The 18,663-nt window shown below is 44.9% G+C and overlaps 1 protein-coding gene across 1 annotated transcript in view; it reads right to left on the bottom strand.

The window, feature by feature from the left end:
• Positions 1-18,663, bottom strand: part of COL13A1 (collagen type XIII alpha 1 chain) — a 202,769-nt gene that overhangs the window by 6,537 nt on the left and 177,569 nt on the right. The window contains exons 33-37 of the mRNA XM_043980266.1: positions 16,115-16,150; positions 12,122-12,175; positions 9,033-9,086; positions 6,853-6,888; positions 2,134-2,220 (exon numbers count right to left, since the gene is read on the bottom strand). Of these exons, the coding sequence (XP_043836201.1) occupies positions 2,134-2,220; positions 6,853-6,888; positions 9,033-9,086; positions 12,122-12,175; positions 16,115-16,150 (267 nt within the window). The remainder of the gene's footprint in view (positions 1-2,133; positions 2,221-6,852; positions 6,889-9,032; positions 9,087-12,121; positions 12,176-16,114; positions 16,151-18,663) is intronic.

Genomic DNA, 18,663 nt, shown 5'->3' with positions numbered 1-18,663 from the left:
GGGGGAGTAGAAAGTGAACTGTACTTGGAACCAGGAGACCTAGCCCCTGCTCTTCTTCCTTTTGGCTGTGTGACTCTCGGCCAATAATTTTACCTCTCTGAGCCCTTGCTTCCTCATCTATAAAAGAGGGGCAATAATACTTGCCTTTATTAACTCTCAGAATGGTCATAAGAGAAACATCTTGTAAATCTTAAAGTGTTATGGAAATGTAAGTTATTATTACGATGAACCCAAGTGAGACTAGAGAAATACTCTCAACTCTTAGAACAGAGGAAGCAGGGCATAGTGGGAGAGAGCACTGGCCCTTGAATCAGAGAATGTGGGTTTAAATGCCACCTCTGATGCTCAACTTCTCTGGGACTCAGTTTCCCCATATGTAAAATTAAGGTTTGGACTAAATGGCACCTGATGTCTCTTCTGGCTCTGGATCTATGATCCTGTAATTTTTAGTCACTTAATCTTTGTGGGGCTCAGTTTTATCATCTGTAAAATGAAGGATTTGGATGAGATGGTCTCTGAAGTCCCTTCCAACTCTACGTCCATGGTTCAGTGTTTCTATGGACTTGCCCAGCATGGCAAATTTCTTAGTTTTGTTGCAATGTCTGAAAGTTAACCAGCTTATAGTCAAGGTCTACATTTCTTCTTCTTCTTCAAGTGAAGGGTGTGGATGGGAAAGGGAAAGTATGTCCGGGTATTAACTCACAATTTCAGGCCACATGGTCCAGCAGAGAAAGCCAAAGGAAGACAAGGAAAGGCTGAATATTCATTAAAGAGGTAGATCCAAGTAACAAGACCTCCAAATCTGGGGTTGTTAGGAAGCAGGCAATGAAGGATGGAAGGAGGAGGCATGCGGGAAGAAGGTCCATGAAAGCCAATAGAAACCAAGCAGGAAGGGGAAGGTAATGCCATACCAATGGGCAAGGGGCATCCAGTCCGTCCAGCCCTGGTAACCCTGGCTCCCCCTTCTCTCCTTTAAAACCTCGATGTCCCTGTTCACAAAATCAACCACGATGATTATTTGGGTCAGAGATGGCCAACTCCATCCCAGTGGAGGAGAGGTCCAGTCCTCCCCTGGCCAGGGCATAAGACACTAGAGATGCCAAACCCAGGAGCCTGAGATCTGGGGGCAAATCTCTCCAACATAACTATGGCTGGTCCTTGGATTGTTTGAGGAATTCAGTGTCTAAAGTCCTGGGAAAGTAGGCTCAGGAAAGGTCTTGATTTCTCTCTCCATCGTCACTCCCATTATGGATAAACCTAATCCAACTTCTTAGCAGAATTTTAATGAAAATTTATAATTACAATTAGATTAGAAGCCCATTGAGGGCAGGACTGTATGGTTTTATAATCTTTATATACCTAGAGTCTTACACACAGTAGATACTTAGAAAATGTTCATTGAATTGGATTGATGAGTATCTTGATACTGGATGGAGAAAGCTTTTAAGTTCAACAAATTATTGATTGATTGATTTTGGGGGGGGTCCTGATAAACTCTTGTCTATTTTTTCTAATGGTCATAAAAGATCTTTCCTCTTGAAGAATCTTGGTCTCTATTGCTAACCCTTTAGGTGCTTGAGACTTTCCTTGCTATAGGCAGAAGGAATCAGTTTGAATGAAGTGACCCCTTGGCTGACTTTTCCCCTAATTAGGTTTGAGATAGTTCATCTCCCTGGGGAGCTGAACTCTAGTGTCCTGTGTACCCAGACCAAGTGAGGATCCAGATTGTCGGTAGTTGATCTGAGGTGGTAAAGAAACAAAGAAGGGTAACCCCATCATTGGCAGCTGTTACTCTGGCTCCCAAAGTCAATCCCAGCTGAAAGCATGGGTTTCCTCTTGGCCAATCCCTTTCTTCCTGGCTTCCTTCCCTCTAGGACTTTACTTATGAAGCTGCAGAAAAGAAAGGGATTTTAACCAGAATTTTTTACTGCTGTGGCTTTGAGCCCAAACCAACAGCATCCAGAATTCCTCTAGCCCTTAGTACAACAGAGGAATTTTGGCATCAGGACTGCAATTAATCATTTCACATTTTAATCTGAGTTTTCCTTCTTTCTTCCCAATTTGTGAATCTCAAGGAAAAAAAAAACCAAACAAACAAGAAACCACAATACAAGCGATTAAATTAGAACATACCAATGGGCAGGGGGCATCTAATCCAGGCGCTCCTTGGTCTCCCTTATCCCCTTTAGGCCCCCTAGAGCCTTTCTTCCCCCTCTCCCCCTGTAAATAATGGTTTAGGCCAAGAAAAAAGATAACATTAAAGCTTTAGGATCATCCATTGTATCAAAGTTAGAGACAGAAAGATAAAAAATAAAACAGAAAACTAGAAAAAAAAACCACAAACAAAAAAACTAGATTCTCCCAATTAATATAGTTTTCTGTAGGGACGTAGACATCAGCTCTGGGTGTGTGTGTGTGTGTGTGTGTGTGTGTGTGTGTGTGTCTTTGTCCCTAAAGGGATCAGAGGAGGAAACAGGACATTGAGTTGGTGATAGAGGGGAGGGGCTGTCCAAGGTAGGCTTCACCATTCTCTTTGCTGTGTCTGTGTATCACATTCTAAGGGGCCAATTCTAATTAGCCATGGAGCAACTTCTTTCTGGGGTGTCTGGACCCTGTGATGCTTTCATCTGTTGGCAATTCTTCCTTAGCCAGCTCCTATTTTTACTGGTGGCTAGTCATTTCCTAATGATGTTTGGCTTAGGCTACTCTTGCAAATGAGTTTGTGTTTCCTAACCATGTATCATGAGTGGGGGTAAGGGGGGAGCAACTGGCCTGAGGATCGAAATTGATCATAGGTAATTCACAAACAGGATAAACCACATGTGAGCAACTAAGGGGTGACTACATGTCAAACTCTTTTAATAAAGAGGTCTTAACTTCAACAGAAAGAGGAAATAATACTAAAACTGGGACCCATTTACAGAAAGTAGAAAATTTCTCAATTCACCTCCTCCCAAACCCTCAGAGTTACATAAAATAAGATGAAAGAGGATTGGTCAAAGAGAAGGTTTTATTCAGCATTTGGCAGGGGTTAGAAGGTACAAATAAAATCAGGCAACAGTGATGTCTAAAGAAAGTGGAAAATAAAAGAGTTTAGATAAAATAAGCTCAAAATTGGAAAAAGAATGGATGGGAAAGGGATATGACTGGGAGAAATTGTCTATAAGGAAAAAATAGTCTCCAGGGATGTGGAGGGAAAAGGAAAGAAAAGAAGATCCAGGCCAAAAAAAGGCAGGAGGGACAGAGGTAAGAGGACAAAGGGGACCTGTAGAAGTAAGAAACACACACACAACACATGTTCTACATCCCAGATAGAACATTTCAGAAAGTGACCGGTTTAGCTTGGATGGACGGCCATTAGACGTTTTCTGTTGGGTGATTCAGAGGCTATACCATGGCATCCATTTAGTGTCTACCAAATTTCCCAAACTAAAAATCTCCCAGGGGCCAAATTCCTAGAGAACTTCTGGACAGCAAAAACAGATGATGTTTATACAACTGCAATTTAGGAATGGGACATTATTATGTTTGTCTGGTGTCTGTCCTATTTAGAAAATGTTAATATTTTTGGCATCGAGTCTTAAATGACTACTGTGACTCTCTTTACTAGGAGAGGACCAAAAACTATCTTAAATTTTTTTTGGCAGAATATCAGCTCCTTGAAGGCAGGAAATGTTTACTTTTTGTCTTGTTACCTCAGGGCCTGGCACACAGGAGGCACATAAAATACTCGTTCACTTTAATAGAATTAGTAGAGAGAAAAAGAGCATCATTTATTAGGCTGAACTTTTGTCAAATCACATGAACATCAGAATCTCTCTGCTTTGGATCAGTCCCATGATCTATCCAGCCCAGCAGAGCAAATGAAGATCTTGATGGCTGAACTTGGGGGCTAAAAAGGATACTTTTCAGTGATTTAGAAGTGCTATTTTTGAAGAAAGTCAGCAGATCCTTTATAGGACTTTCAGATGAATGCCAGAGAAATTTTCTACCATTCTCCAGATTTTTTTGTTAAATAAGTCCATTCCTAATTTGCAAATAGGAAGGGAAAGGCCACTGTCAAATTCTAAGACAGAAAAGAGAAGGCATCCCCTCGATGGGACATCATCGTATAGTTTATTAACAGCAATTTCATAAATTTCACCTCCGTTGTATCATCTACCTCCAGTACCATCTTTGGCAAGGTGGAGTAATGGGTCTACCCCAGCTTTTCTAACCAATATAGCCAGAGCCTTGCCATCCCCACATGGCTGCCCATGAAGTTCTCAAAATAAATCATGACCTCCATGGATTGCTCTGGTCTCAAACCAACAGAAAGAGTCAAAGGAATTTAGTTTGAATAATTTAGGATTAGCAGTAACAATTAGGTGAACCCAAACTCAAAAGAGAGGAGATAAGAAGGATGTTAATAAGCCAAACCATGGGTGGAATGATCACATTTGCTTGGAACCATAAAGTCTTTGTGACTTTGCCCAAGAAATCCTCATTTCCCATCTTGCCTGACATGCTGATTCTGTTTCTAACAGTTATGTCTTCCTTGCATGAGTGGTTCTCATGCCTTTTCACTTGGGGGATGGAGGGAGGCTGAAGAGAGGAGCAGTATGGTGCAGTTGGGTACAGTGCTGTAATTGGAGCCAGGAAGATTGGGGTTCAAATCCTGACTCTGATGATTAACTATCTGTGTGACCCTGGGTAAGTCACTTAGCCTCTCTGAATCTCAATTTTCTTATCTGTAAAATGAACTGGTTGGGTTAGATGGCCTCTAACATCATGTTCAGCTCTAAATCTATGTTCCTATGAACCACAAAGGTTACCTCCCATCTTTCCTCCTTCCCCATCCCATCAATGGTCAGGATTAACAGGGCTAAAACCACATTCTTTGTGATGAGCCACCAATATATGGGCGCTTTGTAAATATTTGCTGAATTGAAATGAAACCAAATTCATCTTCATTGGCAATGAGAAGAAAATGACTTTATATTGCCCATCAAACACATTAATGTCATCAGGGACCTGCCTGCAGACTAGCTGGGCAGTCAGTGGAGCTGGGTGACCAGCAATCTTATTCACTGAATGAGAGGGACTTCCTCAAACAGTAGCTGCTAGTGCCAGCTACCTAACTCTTTTTCCAGGTCGGCCAGGTGTCTTTCCCTATTAGAATGTAAACTACTTGAGGGCAGGGACTGTGTCTTGTTTGTATTTGTATCTCCAGTGATTAGCACAGTGACTGGCCCAAAGTAAGCACTTAATAAATACATCCATCTATCTATCTATCTATCGATTTATCTATCATTTTCCCCATCTGTATGCCTATCATTTATCTGTGTATGTATATATGTATGTATGTATGTATGTATGCATGTATGTATGTATGGTTGGATAGATGGATGGATGTCTCTTGGTGGAGCGCTGCTATTTGTGTGGGTGACTAAGGGTCATGCCTTGGCAGAGCGCTATGCTTCCAGAGAACAGAGAGCAGCCAAGAGCCAATGAAAACACTATTAGACAGAAGGAACAATAAGAGAGTGGGGAGAGGCTGCCCTTTCTCAGGAAGGGCATGTGTCCTGTCAGACTCTGTCATCTGGGATAAGGAAAAGGTAGAAAGGTCACCACTTGCCTAGACTAAACACAACCTCATTATTTGAAGCAGGGCATCCAGGTTTTTCAGGAGTGAGCCCCATGATGAGAAATCCACATGTGTGCGGGCTGAATGCATTTACAAAATAATTTTAATTATTGAGCCAAGCCTGTTAGCATGACCCCTGCTTATACAAAGGTGTAGGTGGGCAAGTAATTAAACCATGCTAAGCTACTAGTTCATGTGTGCCAGCTAACTATAGTAAAATACATTTTTGTTTTGCTGAAAATTTCAGCCAGACCACACCCTGGGGTTAGGCAGGTCCTCGATTGGACACCTGGGGTTAGACCTTTCCATCTAGTTTCTCTAAGAGCAATTCCAGCTGTAATTTCACAAAAGGCTGGTTGCTTACATCACCTAGGCTCTCTCAGACGTTGACCTGGAATTCCTTCCGGTCCTTGCCGGTGATTTCAGATTTAATTTGACGCTTGCTTGTGAGTTTTAGAAAACCTGAGTCTGGTGTATTGATGCATTCAGAATAACATTGGGGATCACAGATTGGGGCTAGAAGTGATGTCAGAGGGCATCTGTTCCAGCCCTTTCATTTTACAGATGAGGAAATGGAGAATCCCCAAGATCACATAAGGACTAAAAGTCAGAGGTGGATTCTAACCCACTTCCTTTGAATCCAGGGTCAACACCTTTCCCACTGTCCTATACTCCCCTCTGAGCTTGCCCAGTAGGGCCCAAACTCTGCTGAGTCTTCTGAAGCCTTTTAAAATAGGCCCAACAACATGTCCGTTGTCCAAAACCCGGCCTTGGAAGCCTGTTCACCAGGAGGCTGGCTATTAAGAAATGGACTTTTTGGGCAACAACTCATCTCCGAAGGTGTGGTGGCTAGAGAGAGCACTCACACTGATGGTGAAACCACAGATTCTTGCCATACTGAAGCTTAATTATTTAGGACAACATGGCTGGAGAGATAACAGTCACAAGGTTACTTTTTGTGGACGGTTAATGTGACTATAAATGGGCGCCAAAGGGCTTAAATATTCCCATATTGCATTAAGAGCCCGTCCTTTTCAGCATCCACTAGGAGTCCAACCTCAGTCTTTATTACAGTGTTAAATATCTCATTGGAAAGCCCTCTAATTTAGGGTGATTTATCAAGGAAACTTGCACTTCCTCCTTGGGCGGGTCATTCCAAATGGATCATTCCACCACATCCTGAAGACATTAGTAACCAAATACAAGGAATTCAGCTCCTGACTCACCCGGTTTCCTTTGTCACCGGGTGGTCCGTGCAAACCCTAGAATAAATCAGAGACAAAGCTGTATTAACAAGCACAGCCCCTGGATGGTCCTCAGGCTCCTTCCCTTCCAAGCTTCTGAAAGCTCTTTACTGACATCTAACCACAGCTTGGGTTGGGGGGAAAGGGGAAATAGGGAGCAAATTTAATTATCCCCATCTTCCAGACTGGAAACCGAAGGGAAGAGAGCCCCAGTAAATTGACCTATAAAATAGAGGATGAGTTATGGGCAGAGCTGTGAATGCTGCCCTTGTTTCCTGACTCCATGATGGGGAAATGGGTTCTGGCCAGGTGGCCTCTCATCTCCTCACTCTGAGCCCATTTAAATGAATGAATAACTGGCCCTGAGGGCCTGTCTTTGGAGCACATGAAAGGCCGGCAGGCCAGTGACTCTGCAGGGAGGGCCCCCATGCTGCCCTTCTGTCTGTCGCCTCCTTTCCAAACATGGAGATTTTTTTTTTTGGTCATTAATCTCAAAGGCTTCGAGTGCCAACCTCAGACCCAGCTGGTGGCGAGATGACAAGCTGAAGTGTAGGGTTGTCCTGTAGCAGCATAAAAATGGCTTGGGCAGCTTGACCCACTAGACTGGGCATGCCGTAAAGAATGGCAACATTAGATCTTGCTGAATTGTCTCTTAAATGGGTGGACCTTACCCATAGGTGAAGTAGGTGACTGGCTATAGGCGCTGTAGGAGGCATTTCTATCCAGATACCTCCTCTTTCCTCCATTTTGTTGTTGTTCAGTCGTGTCCCACTCTTTGTGACCCCATTTGGGGTTTTCTTGACAGAGATACTGGAGGAGTTCGCCATTTCCTTCTCTAGCTCATTTTACAGATTAAAAAACTGAGGCAAACAGGGTTAAGGGACTTGCCCAAGGATACGCAGCTAGTAAGTGTCTGAGGCTGAATTTGAACTCAGGTCCTCCTGATTTCAGGCCTAGGAGTTACTTAGCTGTTTTCCTCTATGGACCTACTGAAATAGCTATTAAAGTTTTAGCATTAAGTACCTGATTTCTTTCAATTAAGACTAAGAAGTATAGTGAGAGGTCATGGAAAGAATGCTGGATGCTGTGAGGAGAGACTTGGGTTCATATCCTGGCTCTGATGTTTACTAGCTAAGTAACCCTAGGGAACATCAAGCCACCTTAACCTCTCTGGGCATCTGTTTCCTTATCTGTAAAGATAAAAGTATCAGTAATACTGAGTTCATAGGTTTGTTGATGCTTGGCTAGATAGAGGTGAGTTAAGACACTGGTGGCTCTGATGGTTTTTAAAAAGATGTCAAGAGGCAGCTAGGTGACAAAGTGGATAAAGCACTGGCCCTGGATTCAGGAGGACCCGAGTCCAAATCCAGCTTCAGACACTTGACACTTGCTAGCTGTGTGATCCTGGGCAAGTCACTTTTAACCCTCATTGCCCCACCAAAAAAAAAAAAAAAACAAAGAAAAAAGAAGCAATGTCAATGGGCCATATTGAGCTGGTGACCACCTCTTGTGAATGATCACATTATAGGTCTGAGGGTCAGCAGACATGACTTCCCCCTGTTCCTGCCACCTTCTAGACTTTATTGCCCTCTGAGCTTCAGTTTCTCTTTTTAAAATGAAAGGGTTTGGATTTGGTCGGTCTTGTTGAACACACTAGATTGAGTCAGGAGGGATGACTTCCAGTCGTCTGAGCTGAGGACTGACTTATAGGTAACATGATCTTAGCCAAAGGTTGTGGAGAGGAGAGCAATGGAGTGAGAGTCAGAGGACCCGGGTTCAAATTCTAACTCCTGCATGTTCTTGGAAAACTCACTTAACATTTGGGATTAGGTTTCCTCGTCAATAAATGAGGCAGTTGGATTAGATGTCCATTTCTGGTTTTGAATTCTACGATCTAATGATTGTGGGCACTGTGGGCATTTATTTCTCCGCTATACCCTACAGGGTCGGCCAACTCCAAAGAGTCATCAGGTTGGGAGCCAGAGCCCCTTCTTTGCTCTTAGAACTCTCACTCCGTGTTCCACTCTACCCTTGCCCCCAGCAAGTTCAATGTCTTCACTTGTGACCTCTGTAAGAGCAGCAAGCGAGAACACTCAGGATGAGCGAGAGCATCCTCAGCCACTGAGATCAACAAGAGGGTGAGGGAAAGCTGCCCAACTTACAGGAAGCCCAGCTGCTCCCATTGGTCCTGTGATCCCAGGGTCTCCTTTGCTGCCCTGAAAGAAACAGAGAACAAAGAAGCACATGAGCGAGCCTGCCTGACCAGGCGATCCAAGGTCCTTGACACACAGAGAAAACCATCTGACAGTGAGTGTCCTCTTGGCCAGAACCCCGAACCACCGTGTCTACATCTTCCCATCCAGATCCACCATGGGTCCTTCAGGGTTTGGCTCATCTAACCTGGAACCACAAGATCTGTGATTGGAAGGGACCTTGAAGATCATTCAGTTCACCCTCCCCCATCATTTTCCAGAGGAAAAGGAGAAGAGATTTGCCCAAGGTCACATGGCTAGTAAGCAACAGAGCCAAGATTCTTCCAGCGAAGGTCTTCCCTGCTGATCTGCTCAGACAGCCAGCTTCTCCTTTGTCACTAGGTTCTTGTACCTAATTGGATATAGCCTGGTTTGGTAGATAGAATAGTGGGCTCTTGGTGGCTAGAGCTGGGATGACCTTCATTTGAATCCCATCTGAGACACTTAGCTGTGTGTCCCTGGGCAAGTTACTTTGCCTTTCTCTGCCTCAGTTTCCTCATCTGTAATGATAATAGCACCTACTTTAGAGGGGGTAGTGTGAGGATCCAATGAGATCACATATGTAAAGTGATTTGCAAACCTTAAGGGCTATATAAATGTGAATGACTGGGGCACTATCATCGAACTCTCTAACAACATAACAGTAGCTTATATCTCTCTGATCCTTTACACTGGGATCGCCCCCATGGACCTGCACCTGTGAGTTAGTACAGCATCATCACCCCATATTACAGATGAGGAAGGTGCAATATGGTTATCTGGGCTTGTGCTTCACTGCTTAGGGTGATGTGATCTCCCTAAGGTTAGGGGCTATGGTTTTTTTCAAGTTGGCATTTCAGGTTAAATGGCTTGCCCCTGGTCACACAGCTCGTAGGTATCAGAACCAGAATTTAAGCTCAGGTCTTCAGACTTTAAAACCAATGGCTTTCCCATTTGTCACCCCAAAGCCCCAAGCTCCTTGGCATCAGGCGCTTCTTTGGTGCCCACCCCAACCTCCAGGACAGGGAGGGAAGGCAACCAGAAGGCATTCTGTAAAGTCTCACTGGACTGAGGCAGACACCATGGATATAAATAGTCTTCCCTATTGGTTAGCCTGAGGCATAGGCAGGGGGGTAAGAAAAGGCAGAGAGGGAATAGAAGAGGAAAAGGTTTATAAACACTTTCTATCTCATTGGATTCTCACAAGAACCCTGAGAGATAGGTGCTAGTATTATTTTCATTTTACAGATGAGGAAACTGAGGCTGAGACATTAAATAACTTGCCAAGAGTCACATCTAGTAAGTGTCTGAGACAGGATTTGAATGTGGGTCTTCTTGACTTTAAATCCAACACTATCCATCAAATGATGAGGCACAAAGAAAGCCATGATACCGTGGGAACTGGAGATGAGGGTGAGATGCAGTTGTCAAGAAGGGGGTGAGAATGGGAGGGGGTTGGCCATGGTTTTAGGTATCATTCAATTGCCTCCATGTCACAGAAGCCATCCCTGTGCTGTGGAAAGATTTGGAGTCAGGGATCTGGGTTCAGATCCTGGCTCTGACCTTTACCAGCAAGGTGGCCCTTAACAAGTTTGGAGCTTTATGGTAGGGAGAGAACCTGGAATTTTATTGGCATGGGGAACTCCCAGAGGAGGACATTCTCTTTACCAGTGTGGATCAATACCTTCTTCTGAAGCTTTTAGACTTGGAGAGTGTGCTAAAAACACGAACCTCTGACCTACAACCCTCCTAAGTGTGGCCCCAACCAGATGAAAATGTAATTGGAACATACTGAACAAAATAAGTACAAACACAATAAAAATAACGCTAATAGGTGGTTTTCAAAGTTAATCCATGGCCTGCAGAGATGGATCCTTATGTCTGGTTTAATGGGACCTGTTTGAGTTTGACATTACTGGTTTGGAGCACTGAGCCCAGGGTCACACAGTCAGGCTGTGTTGGGGCAAGACTTCAAGATGGGGCTAATGATATCTGGAACTCAGAGGATTGTTGTGGAAAATGTGCTGTGTAAATGTTAAATCCTCATGAAGAGATTATTATCATCACCACCACCCACCACTACAACCATCAGCTCTTCCTTGGGTCTGGCAAATTGAGGTGACCACCCCAGGGGCATGGATAAGGAAAGGAGAATGAGCCCACTGAGGAGGGGGGAGTAGGGGGCTTTACCAGCCAGGATTCATAGACTCACAACTACATGAACTGACAGTCAACCCTCTAGCATTGGCAGGGCATAGTTGGTGGGACTGTCTGGTATTCCCCTCCACCCCAACTTCCCCCATTCCCCATAAAGCTGCATGCTGCTTCTAGATTATTTTTTCCCCTTTTAGGGCTGTCCTTGGTGCTTATTTTCATCCAGTTGTTCCCTGGTTCCAGAACGAGAAGGGGAGTGTGACTATTTTCTGCTGTTGCTCTCCTTGGGTTTAAGTGGTAGCTGGAGCGGAAGGAGTTCCTACTTATTATAATATTATTATTATAAGCTCCTGCTTATTCCAGGGCTAATGGAGGTACCTTGGGAGTTGTCAAGGCAGACCCTGTCCAGAGACCCAAGCTAAGAAGCAACACCTGGATCTTCTCTTGCAATGTACAAAGGACTGAATTTGGAACGTGGACCTTGGTTCAAATCCCGACACTAACAGTTGTTAGCATGTCACTTTTTCTCATGCAAAATGGACACAATAAGGCTCCTGATATCTACTGTGCAAGGTTTTGATGAGCAAAGCACTTTGTAACCCTCAAAGCACAATATAAACATGAGTTATTATTGTTATTGGCTGTGTAACCTGGGCAGTTGGTGAACTCCTCTAGGCTGCCCTCTGTAGAACAAAAGGATTATGCTAGATTGTTTCTATCCAAGTGCCTGGCGCATAATGGGTGCTTAATCAATACTCATTGATTGGCTGATTCTGAGGCCCCTTCTAGCTTTAAATCTTGGGACCCTCCATCCATCCCACTGCCGAAATTTGGCTGGTACAGTTTGCCTGAGCAGGTACACTCACCCTTTCCCCTTTTGGTCCTGCTGGGCCGGGAACCCCAACTGGTCCTGGAGTACCCTGTGAGGTTTGAAAAAAAGGGGGGCGGTCATGGCCCTGGTGATCTGGGAAAATCTCATTACCAACTGACTCCTGCAGGCAAAACCACAATGGGCGTGGAAGAAAATCTAGAGAGCTGAGGCTTTGTCTCTTTGCCCATGGTTTTCAGGGCTGGCAAGGCCAAGGTCAGGGCTGGCTATGCAGCTGCGGTCCAGTCCCATTCGGGCTTGGGGAAGGGGGCCGGATGGCTGGTTTCAATCTCCCAATTCTGTAGAATTGAACCCTTCTGCCTCACAGCCAAGCCAGCCAAGCTGAAAACAGGAGGAGGAGGAGGAGGAGGAGGAAGATGGCTCATTTTCTGAAAGCGTTTGACAGGAAAGCCAACAGGGCGTCCCGAGAAGAGGAGGGGCCCTGGGCTGGTAGGCCAGTATCATGCAGGTGGGTGGGCAGGTCACCATGCCATGGGGACAAAGGCAAGATGCACACACAGAGAGAAGCAGGCAGAAGTGGGTTCTATTTATTCTACCACCCTGAGAACCCCGACTCCCGGGACCCACCCTCAACTGCAGCTCTTCATCCTTTGGAAAGTGTGGGCCTCCCCCTTTTGCCTGGGGGCATCCCTGGTCACCACAGCAAGAACTGCCTTAGGAAGGTCTCTAAGCCATCCCTTTAGGCTGGCAAAGTAGAAAGAATGCTGAGTCTAGAGCCAAGACACCCGTGCCTGATACTGCCTAGCTGGGTGACCCGGGGCATGTCACCTCCCTTTTCCTCATCTGTAAAATGGGTTGGATTGGATCACCTGTTAACCCCTCCTTCGCCTCCCTCACTACATTCCACATCCTGCCCCTGTGTGAGCTGTCCCCCATGCCTGGAATGCCCCCTCCCTCACCTTCGACTCATCAAGTGTCTCGCTGCCTCTAAGATGAGCTGTCTTTTAGAGAAAGCCTCTCTTGACCTCCCCCACTGCCAGAGCCCTCCCTCCCAAGCCACCCACACTGGACCACTTTGAACACAGGCTTGTCTTTGTCTGCTTCCTATTTGTGCCAGGGGCACTTTAGATGCCCTTGTCTTCCCTACTTCAAGGGAGTCTCCCTGTGAGTAGGGGTGGTTTCATTCTTTGTATTTGTACCCCAAGTACAACACAAAGTATAGTCCAAGGCACACAATAGGTAATAATAAATACTTGATTGATGGATGTTTCCTTTTAGCTACTATCATCTCTCTTTCTAGATATATGTATACACACATATCATATACATATTTACACATATTTATACATGTATATAAACACATGTGCTATCCCCAAAGTCTTAGTGGATTTTGTGTTATTAAAGAGGAAAACTGAACTGAGACTTTTGGGACTCTGTGTGTGTGTGTGTGTGTGTGTATCTATATCTTATATGGACCAATTTATATAAGGCTGCCTCCTCCACTAGACTCTGAGCTCCTTGGGAACAGGAACCTGTTTTCCCCTTTCTTTGTATTCCCTTTGCTTAGTACAGTGTCTGGAACTTAATGCTTGATGACTGACTGTGTGACCCCTGGTTTTCAATCTGTAATCCTGTGTTAATCATTGAGCTCCTGTCCTCAGAGGAGTTAAGCTGGTCCTCTCACTGCCTCTTCTCAACATCTACAACAGCAAGCACGGTAGGGCAGCTAGGGGGGTGGCTGACCGTTGAGCCAGTCTACATGATCCTGGGCAAGTCACTTTCCTGAATTTTGGTTTCCTCATTTATGGGCTAGGGATAATAAGACTTGCACTGCCTAATTCCCAAGGGCATGGTGGGGAGAGCTCTATGGAGATAGGAGTTATTATCCTCATTAACTGAGCCAAGAAGAAGACCTTATAATTATTCTGGTTCATAAACAGGGGAATTGGGGTGGGCTGGGCTTGGAGCCAGTATTGCCTAGAAACTGCTAAAGTATCATCCAAGGGCTCCCCGTTACCAACCGAACCACCAGATAGAGGTGAGTTCAACAGCCAACATTTCAAAAGTCTCTGTGCCCCAGACCAAAGCTAAGCTGGGTTCAGTGTTTGCTGATCCGACTTAGAAGCATCTCCTGTATGTGAGCATGGGGTGGTTTGTGAGTGGTTCAATTAATGAGCCTTCTCAGTTAAAAATCTAGTACAAATGAAGGAAGATGGGGACTTGAGTTCCATCCCCAGCTGGGACCAATAGCTTAGCACAGAGAAGAAACCCTGTTTTCTGGCCCCTAGACACTAATCACATTCTCAACCCACCAGGCCTTTGGTTGGTTGCAAGATGGAGAAAGGCCACTGCTTGCCGCAAATGGAAATTCAGTTCCAAGTACATGTGCTGAGAGAGCGGGCAAGAAGACCACTTTTGTATTTAAACACAAGGCAACATAAATACCTTGGGGGAGGGAGAGAACAGGGCAGGGGTGGACTCTGAGATGGGCTTGCTGCCCCTTTGCTGTGTGACCTTGGAGTTTCTCTGCAAAATGAGCTGCACTCAAAGGCTCTTCTAATCCACATATCCTATGTTCCAAGGGCCCCTTTACCCCTGACATTCAGGATCCTTCCTATTCGGAAATTGCATTTTGGTAAACTTCCTAATGATTAGAGAAACTCAAAACGTTCTTTTGGTTATGATCCATCTATAGGCTAATGCACTTTATGCTGGTGAAAGGTCATCAAGGTTAAATTAGGAGGTATTTTAGAGTGGGTCTCAATGAAGAAAGTGGGGAAACAATACATGCCAAAGACCTCTGCACCTTAGGTGACAGACTGGTAACTGCTAACAAGATTACCATGGGCAAGAATGAGATGAACCCAGCTCATAGCATGACAACAAGGTAAAGAGTGTGATGGGGGGAGGGGCAGCTAGGTAGTGCAGTGGATAAAGCACCAGCCCTGGATTCAGGAGAACCTGAGTTCAAATCCAGCCTCAGACACTTGACACTTACTAGCTGTGTGATCCTGGGCAAGTCACTTAACCCTCATTGTCCCACAAAATAAAATAAATGATTGAATGAATGAATGAATGAATAAAAAGTGTGATGGGGACATCACCTGTTAACCCCTCCTGCGCCTCCCTCACTACATTCCACATCCTGCCCCTGTGTGAGCTGATACCTTTTAGTAGGTAATGGGTCCCAGACAAGAAAACCTGGTGGGGGGAGGGGGGAGGTGTTGTGAACAGGCAATCACCTTCAAAATCAACCATGTGCATTTGGCAAATCGATAACTCACCATCTTGGACTGAGGACAATTGATGGGAATATTAAGGCTGGAGACAGCCATGCTTCGGGGCAGAATGATTAATGAATACCAATTCAGGATTCTAGAGCGCAGGGAGACTAGGCTCTAGAAGCAGTTTTATCATAGTGTGGTATTGGGCGGGGGTGAAGTCCTAGGAAATAAATCAAATTTGTACTCTCTGGGCCTTGCCTTTCTCCGTATAAAATGAAGAGGTTAGAAAATAGGGTTTTAAAGGATGTTTTGATTTGGGACATTCTGTATTTTACATTCTAAGAGATGACCCAGCTATGATATTCTGTGGTCTCTATTCTAAGGTTCTTTCTAGCTCTGACATTCTATGTTCTAAAGACCCCTCCAGTTCTAATATTCTGTGTTCTAAGACCTCTCCAATTCTGATTTTCTATGTTCTAAGATTCCTTTCAACTCTGACATTTGAAAACAAGGTTCCTTCTAGTTCTGACATCCCATGTTCTATGTGCTAAGCACCCTCCCATCTCAACATTTCATGTTCTAGGTTCTGAGCTTTCTTCTCTCACATTCAATAATTATATAAACCATTTGACCCAGAAGAAATGTAATAAAGCTTTCAAATTAAACTCAGTTGATTCCTTGATGGTGGTGGTGGGAAAACGTAGCGACTCACAGTATAAACGAGGCTACAGTGGGACAGACAAGACAAGTCACAGGCTCGGGGTTGGGGAGGAGGGAGGTGAGATATATGGAGAAACAAGACTCACCGGTGGCCCAGGCCTGCCGTCCAAACCTGAAGCACCCTGGACAGAAGGGAATGGTTTAACAAAAAAGAAGACAGGGAGGAACGGGAGGGTGTTGGGGTGGGGAGGGGGGAAGGAGAAAAAAGGACATGGGGAGGGAAGAAGTGAGTGAAGCAATGACTTTAGACAAACATAACGCTCCTAATCAAACAAAACGGGAAAATAAGCTCTCGAGGACAGGTGATGATATTGACATGGAAATCAACAACAACATGGAGACACTGGATGCAGTGTGGGCTGACCAGGCAGGGCTCTCTGCAGGGAGTCTAGGAAGGAGGTCCTTCCCACCTCCCCTCTCATTCACCCCTTCTTTCCTTCCAGAACTCCACCCCTCTCCTCCAGGCTCTGAATCCTCCGTGACTTTCATGCAACCAAGCAGTGTGGTAGAGTGGAGAGAATGCTGGCTTGTGCAGTCCAGAGGACTTGGGTTCAAGTCCTGATTGTGTCCCTATCTAGCTACATGACCTTGGACAAGTTACAAACTCTCTGGGCCTCCCTTTCTTCCTCTGTAAAATGGAAAGGTTGGAGGGTCTTTCTGGCCCTAAATCTATCATTTCTTCAAGGGCAGGATTAGGGAGGGAAGTTATGGTTACCACTTGTGGATATGCCTCTGGCTAGCTGAAGACAGAGGGAGAGCAAGCTTTGGCCTAAAGACAAGAAAGCCTATCCCTATCAGTTATGGGAATCAACAGTTCTTCCTTTGGATCAAAGTGGGAGTGAATAAAAGAAAGAACCACTTGTGTGGATGGGGCAGGGTAATGCTTGGGGGTGTGGCTTTGGAAATTACTACTCAGCCTGTCAGTGGTGTTTTGGATGCCCTGTTTCTGGGCAAAGGTCTTTGGACAACTCATTCACACACTTGGCTCTCTCCTTTGCAAAATGGCAGGTCATATTTGTCAGAGGAAAACCCTTTGTAAAGAGCAGCATACTGCAGAAATACGAGATGTTATTATTATTGATAATTATTCTGACATCCCGACATGAAAGTCATCTTGTCATCCCTCATCACAGTCTTGTAAGTGACCCTAGATTCTTGAAGGTTATGAACATGGAAAGTCTTCCCAAACTAGAGAGGCTTTAAGTGAATGCCTTAAGAAAGTCTGATGTCTATAGTCTGAGGCCGAGTTCAGAGAAGCCTGGCCAGGTGATAAATGCTTTGGGCAGCGATAACTCATAAAGATGAATGGCAGTGTGAAGGGGTGGAAACAAGGAGACAGAGGCAGAGACAGAAAGAGCCAGAGAGAATGGGAGAGAAAAGAGAGAGAGAAAATGAGAGAGAGAGAATGAGATAGAGAGAGGGAGAGAGGAGAGAATGTGAGAGAAGAGAGAGAATGAGACAGAAAGAGCAAGGGAAGGAGAGAGAAAGAATGAAAGAAAGACAGACAGAGAGGGAGGGAGAGAGAAAGAATGAGAGAAAGAGAGAGACAGAGACATAGAGAGAGAGGGAGAGAGAAAGAATGAGAGACAGAAAGAGAGAAAGGGAGGGAGAAAGAATGAAAGACAGAGAGAGGGAGGGAGAAAGAACGAGAGAGAGAAAGAACAAGAGAGAGAGAGAGAGAGAGAGAGAGAGAGAGAGAGAGAGAGAGAGAGAAGAGGGAGAGAGAAAGAAGGACTCTGTCTCTCACAGAGTCAGAAAGACAGAGAGACAGAGAGACAGAGACAGAGACAGAGAGACAGAGAGGGCTTGTCTCCAAGTCAGGAACACCTGGATTCAAGTCCTGGTCCTGATATAAACTGGCTGCGTGACCCTGGTCAAGTACTTTCCATTCTTGCAGCATACTCCCTCAATCTCAAAGTAGCAGGGCAGGTGCTGATCTGAATTAGCAGAGGGGGCTGCCTCCTCTGGGAGTTCCCTAAGCAATGAGATTACAGTTCTGGTCTAAATAAGTCATTAAGTCTGACTATTAAGGCATGGAAAAGGTTGGGAGGGGATGACTTGATGACATCATGGATCCTTGAAGCAATATGGTGCTGGGGCTTAATGTGTTCTCCCCTTTGGGGGTGACTTTTGTTTTCCTAGAGCAAAGCTTCTTAAACTGTGGATTGTGGCCCCACAAGGGGTCATGTAACTGAATTTAGGGGTCATGAAAAGTTTGGCAACAGTAAGAGGTTATGCATCCCTATTTCATATACCTACATAACTGGGGTTGAGTAAAAGTCTGTCAGGTGAAAAGAGGTCTCCAGTGGAACAAGTTTAAGAAGCCCTGGTCTAGGGAATCAGAGGGAGAGAGAAATGCTTAACTCAATGGAATTAATTGGGAATGGTGGAGCTCCTGCCATTGTAGCACCTAGGCTAGGGAGCTGTCTAAATCTGGCTCAGTACCATTCTTTTTTTTTTTTTTTTTTTTTTTTTTTTTTTTTTTTAGTGAGGCAATTGGGGTTAAGTGACTTGCCCAGGGTCACACAGCTAGTAAGTGTTAAGTGTCTGAGACCGGATTTGAACCCAGGTACTCCTGACTCCAGGGTCAGTGCCATTCTTGCATCCCTTGGATTCCACCAGATGAGTGGCTCTC

The sequence above is a fragment of the Dromiciops gliroides genome, chromosome 2 (assembly GCF_019393635.1).
Source record: "Dromiciops gliroides isolate mDroGli1 chromosome 2, mDroGli1.pri, whole genome shotgun sequence".
Lineage (NCBI taxonomy): Eukaryota > Metazoa > Chordata > Mammalia > Microbiotheria > Microbiotheriidae > Dromiciops > Dromiciops gliroides.
Note: the sequence above shows the minus strand (reverse complement) of the source record. Positions and strands in the feature narration are given on the sequence as shown.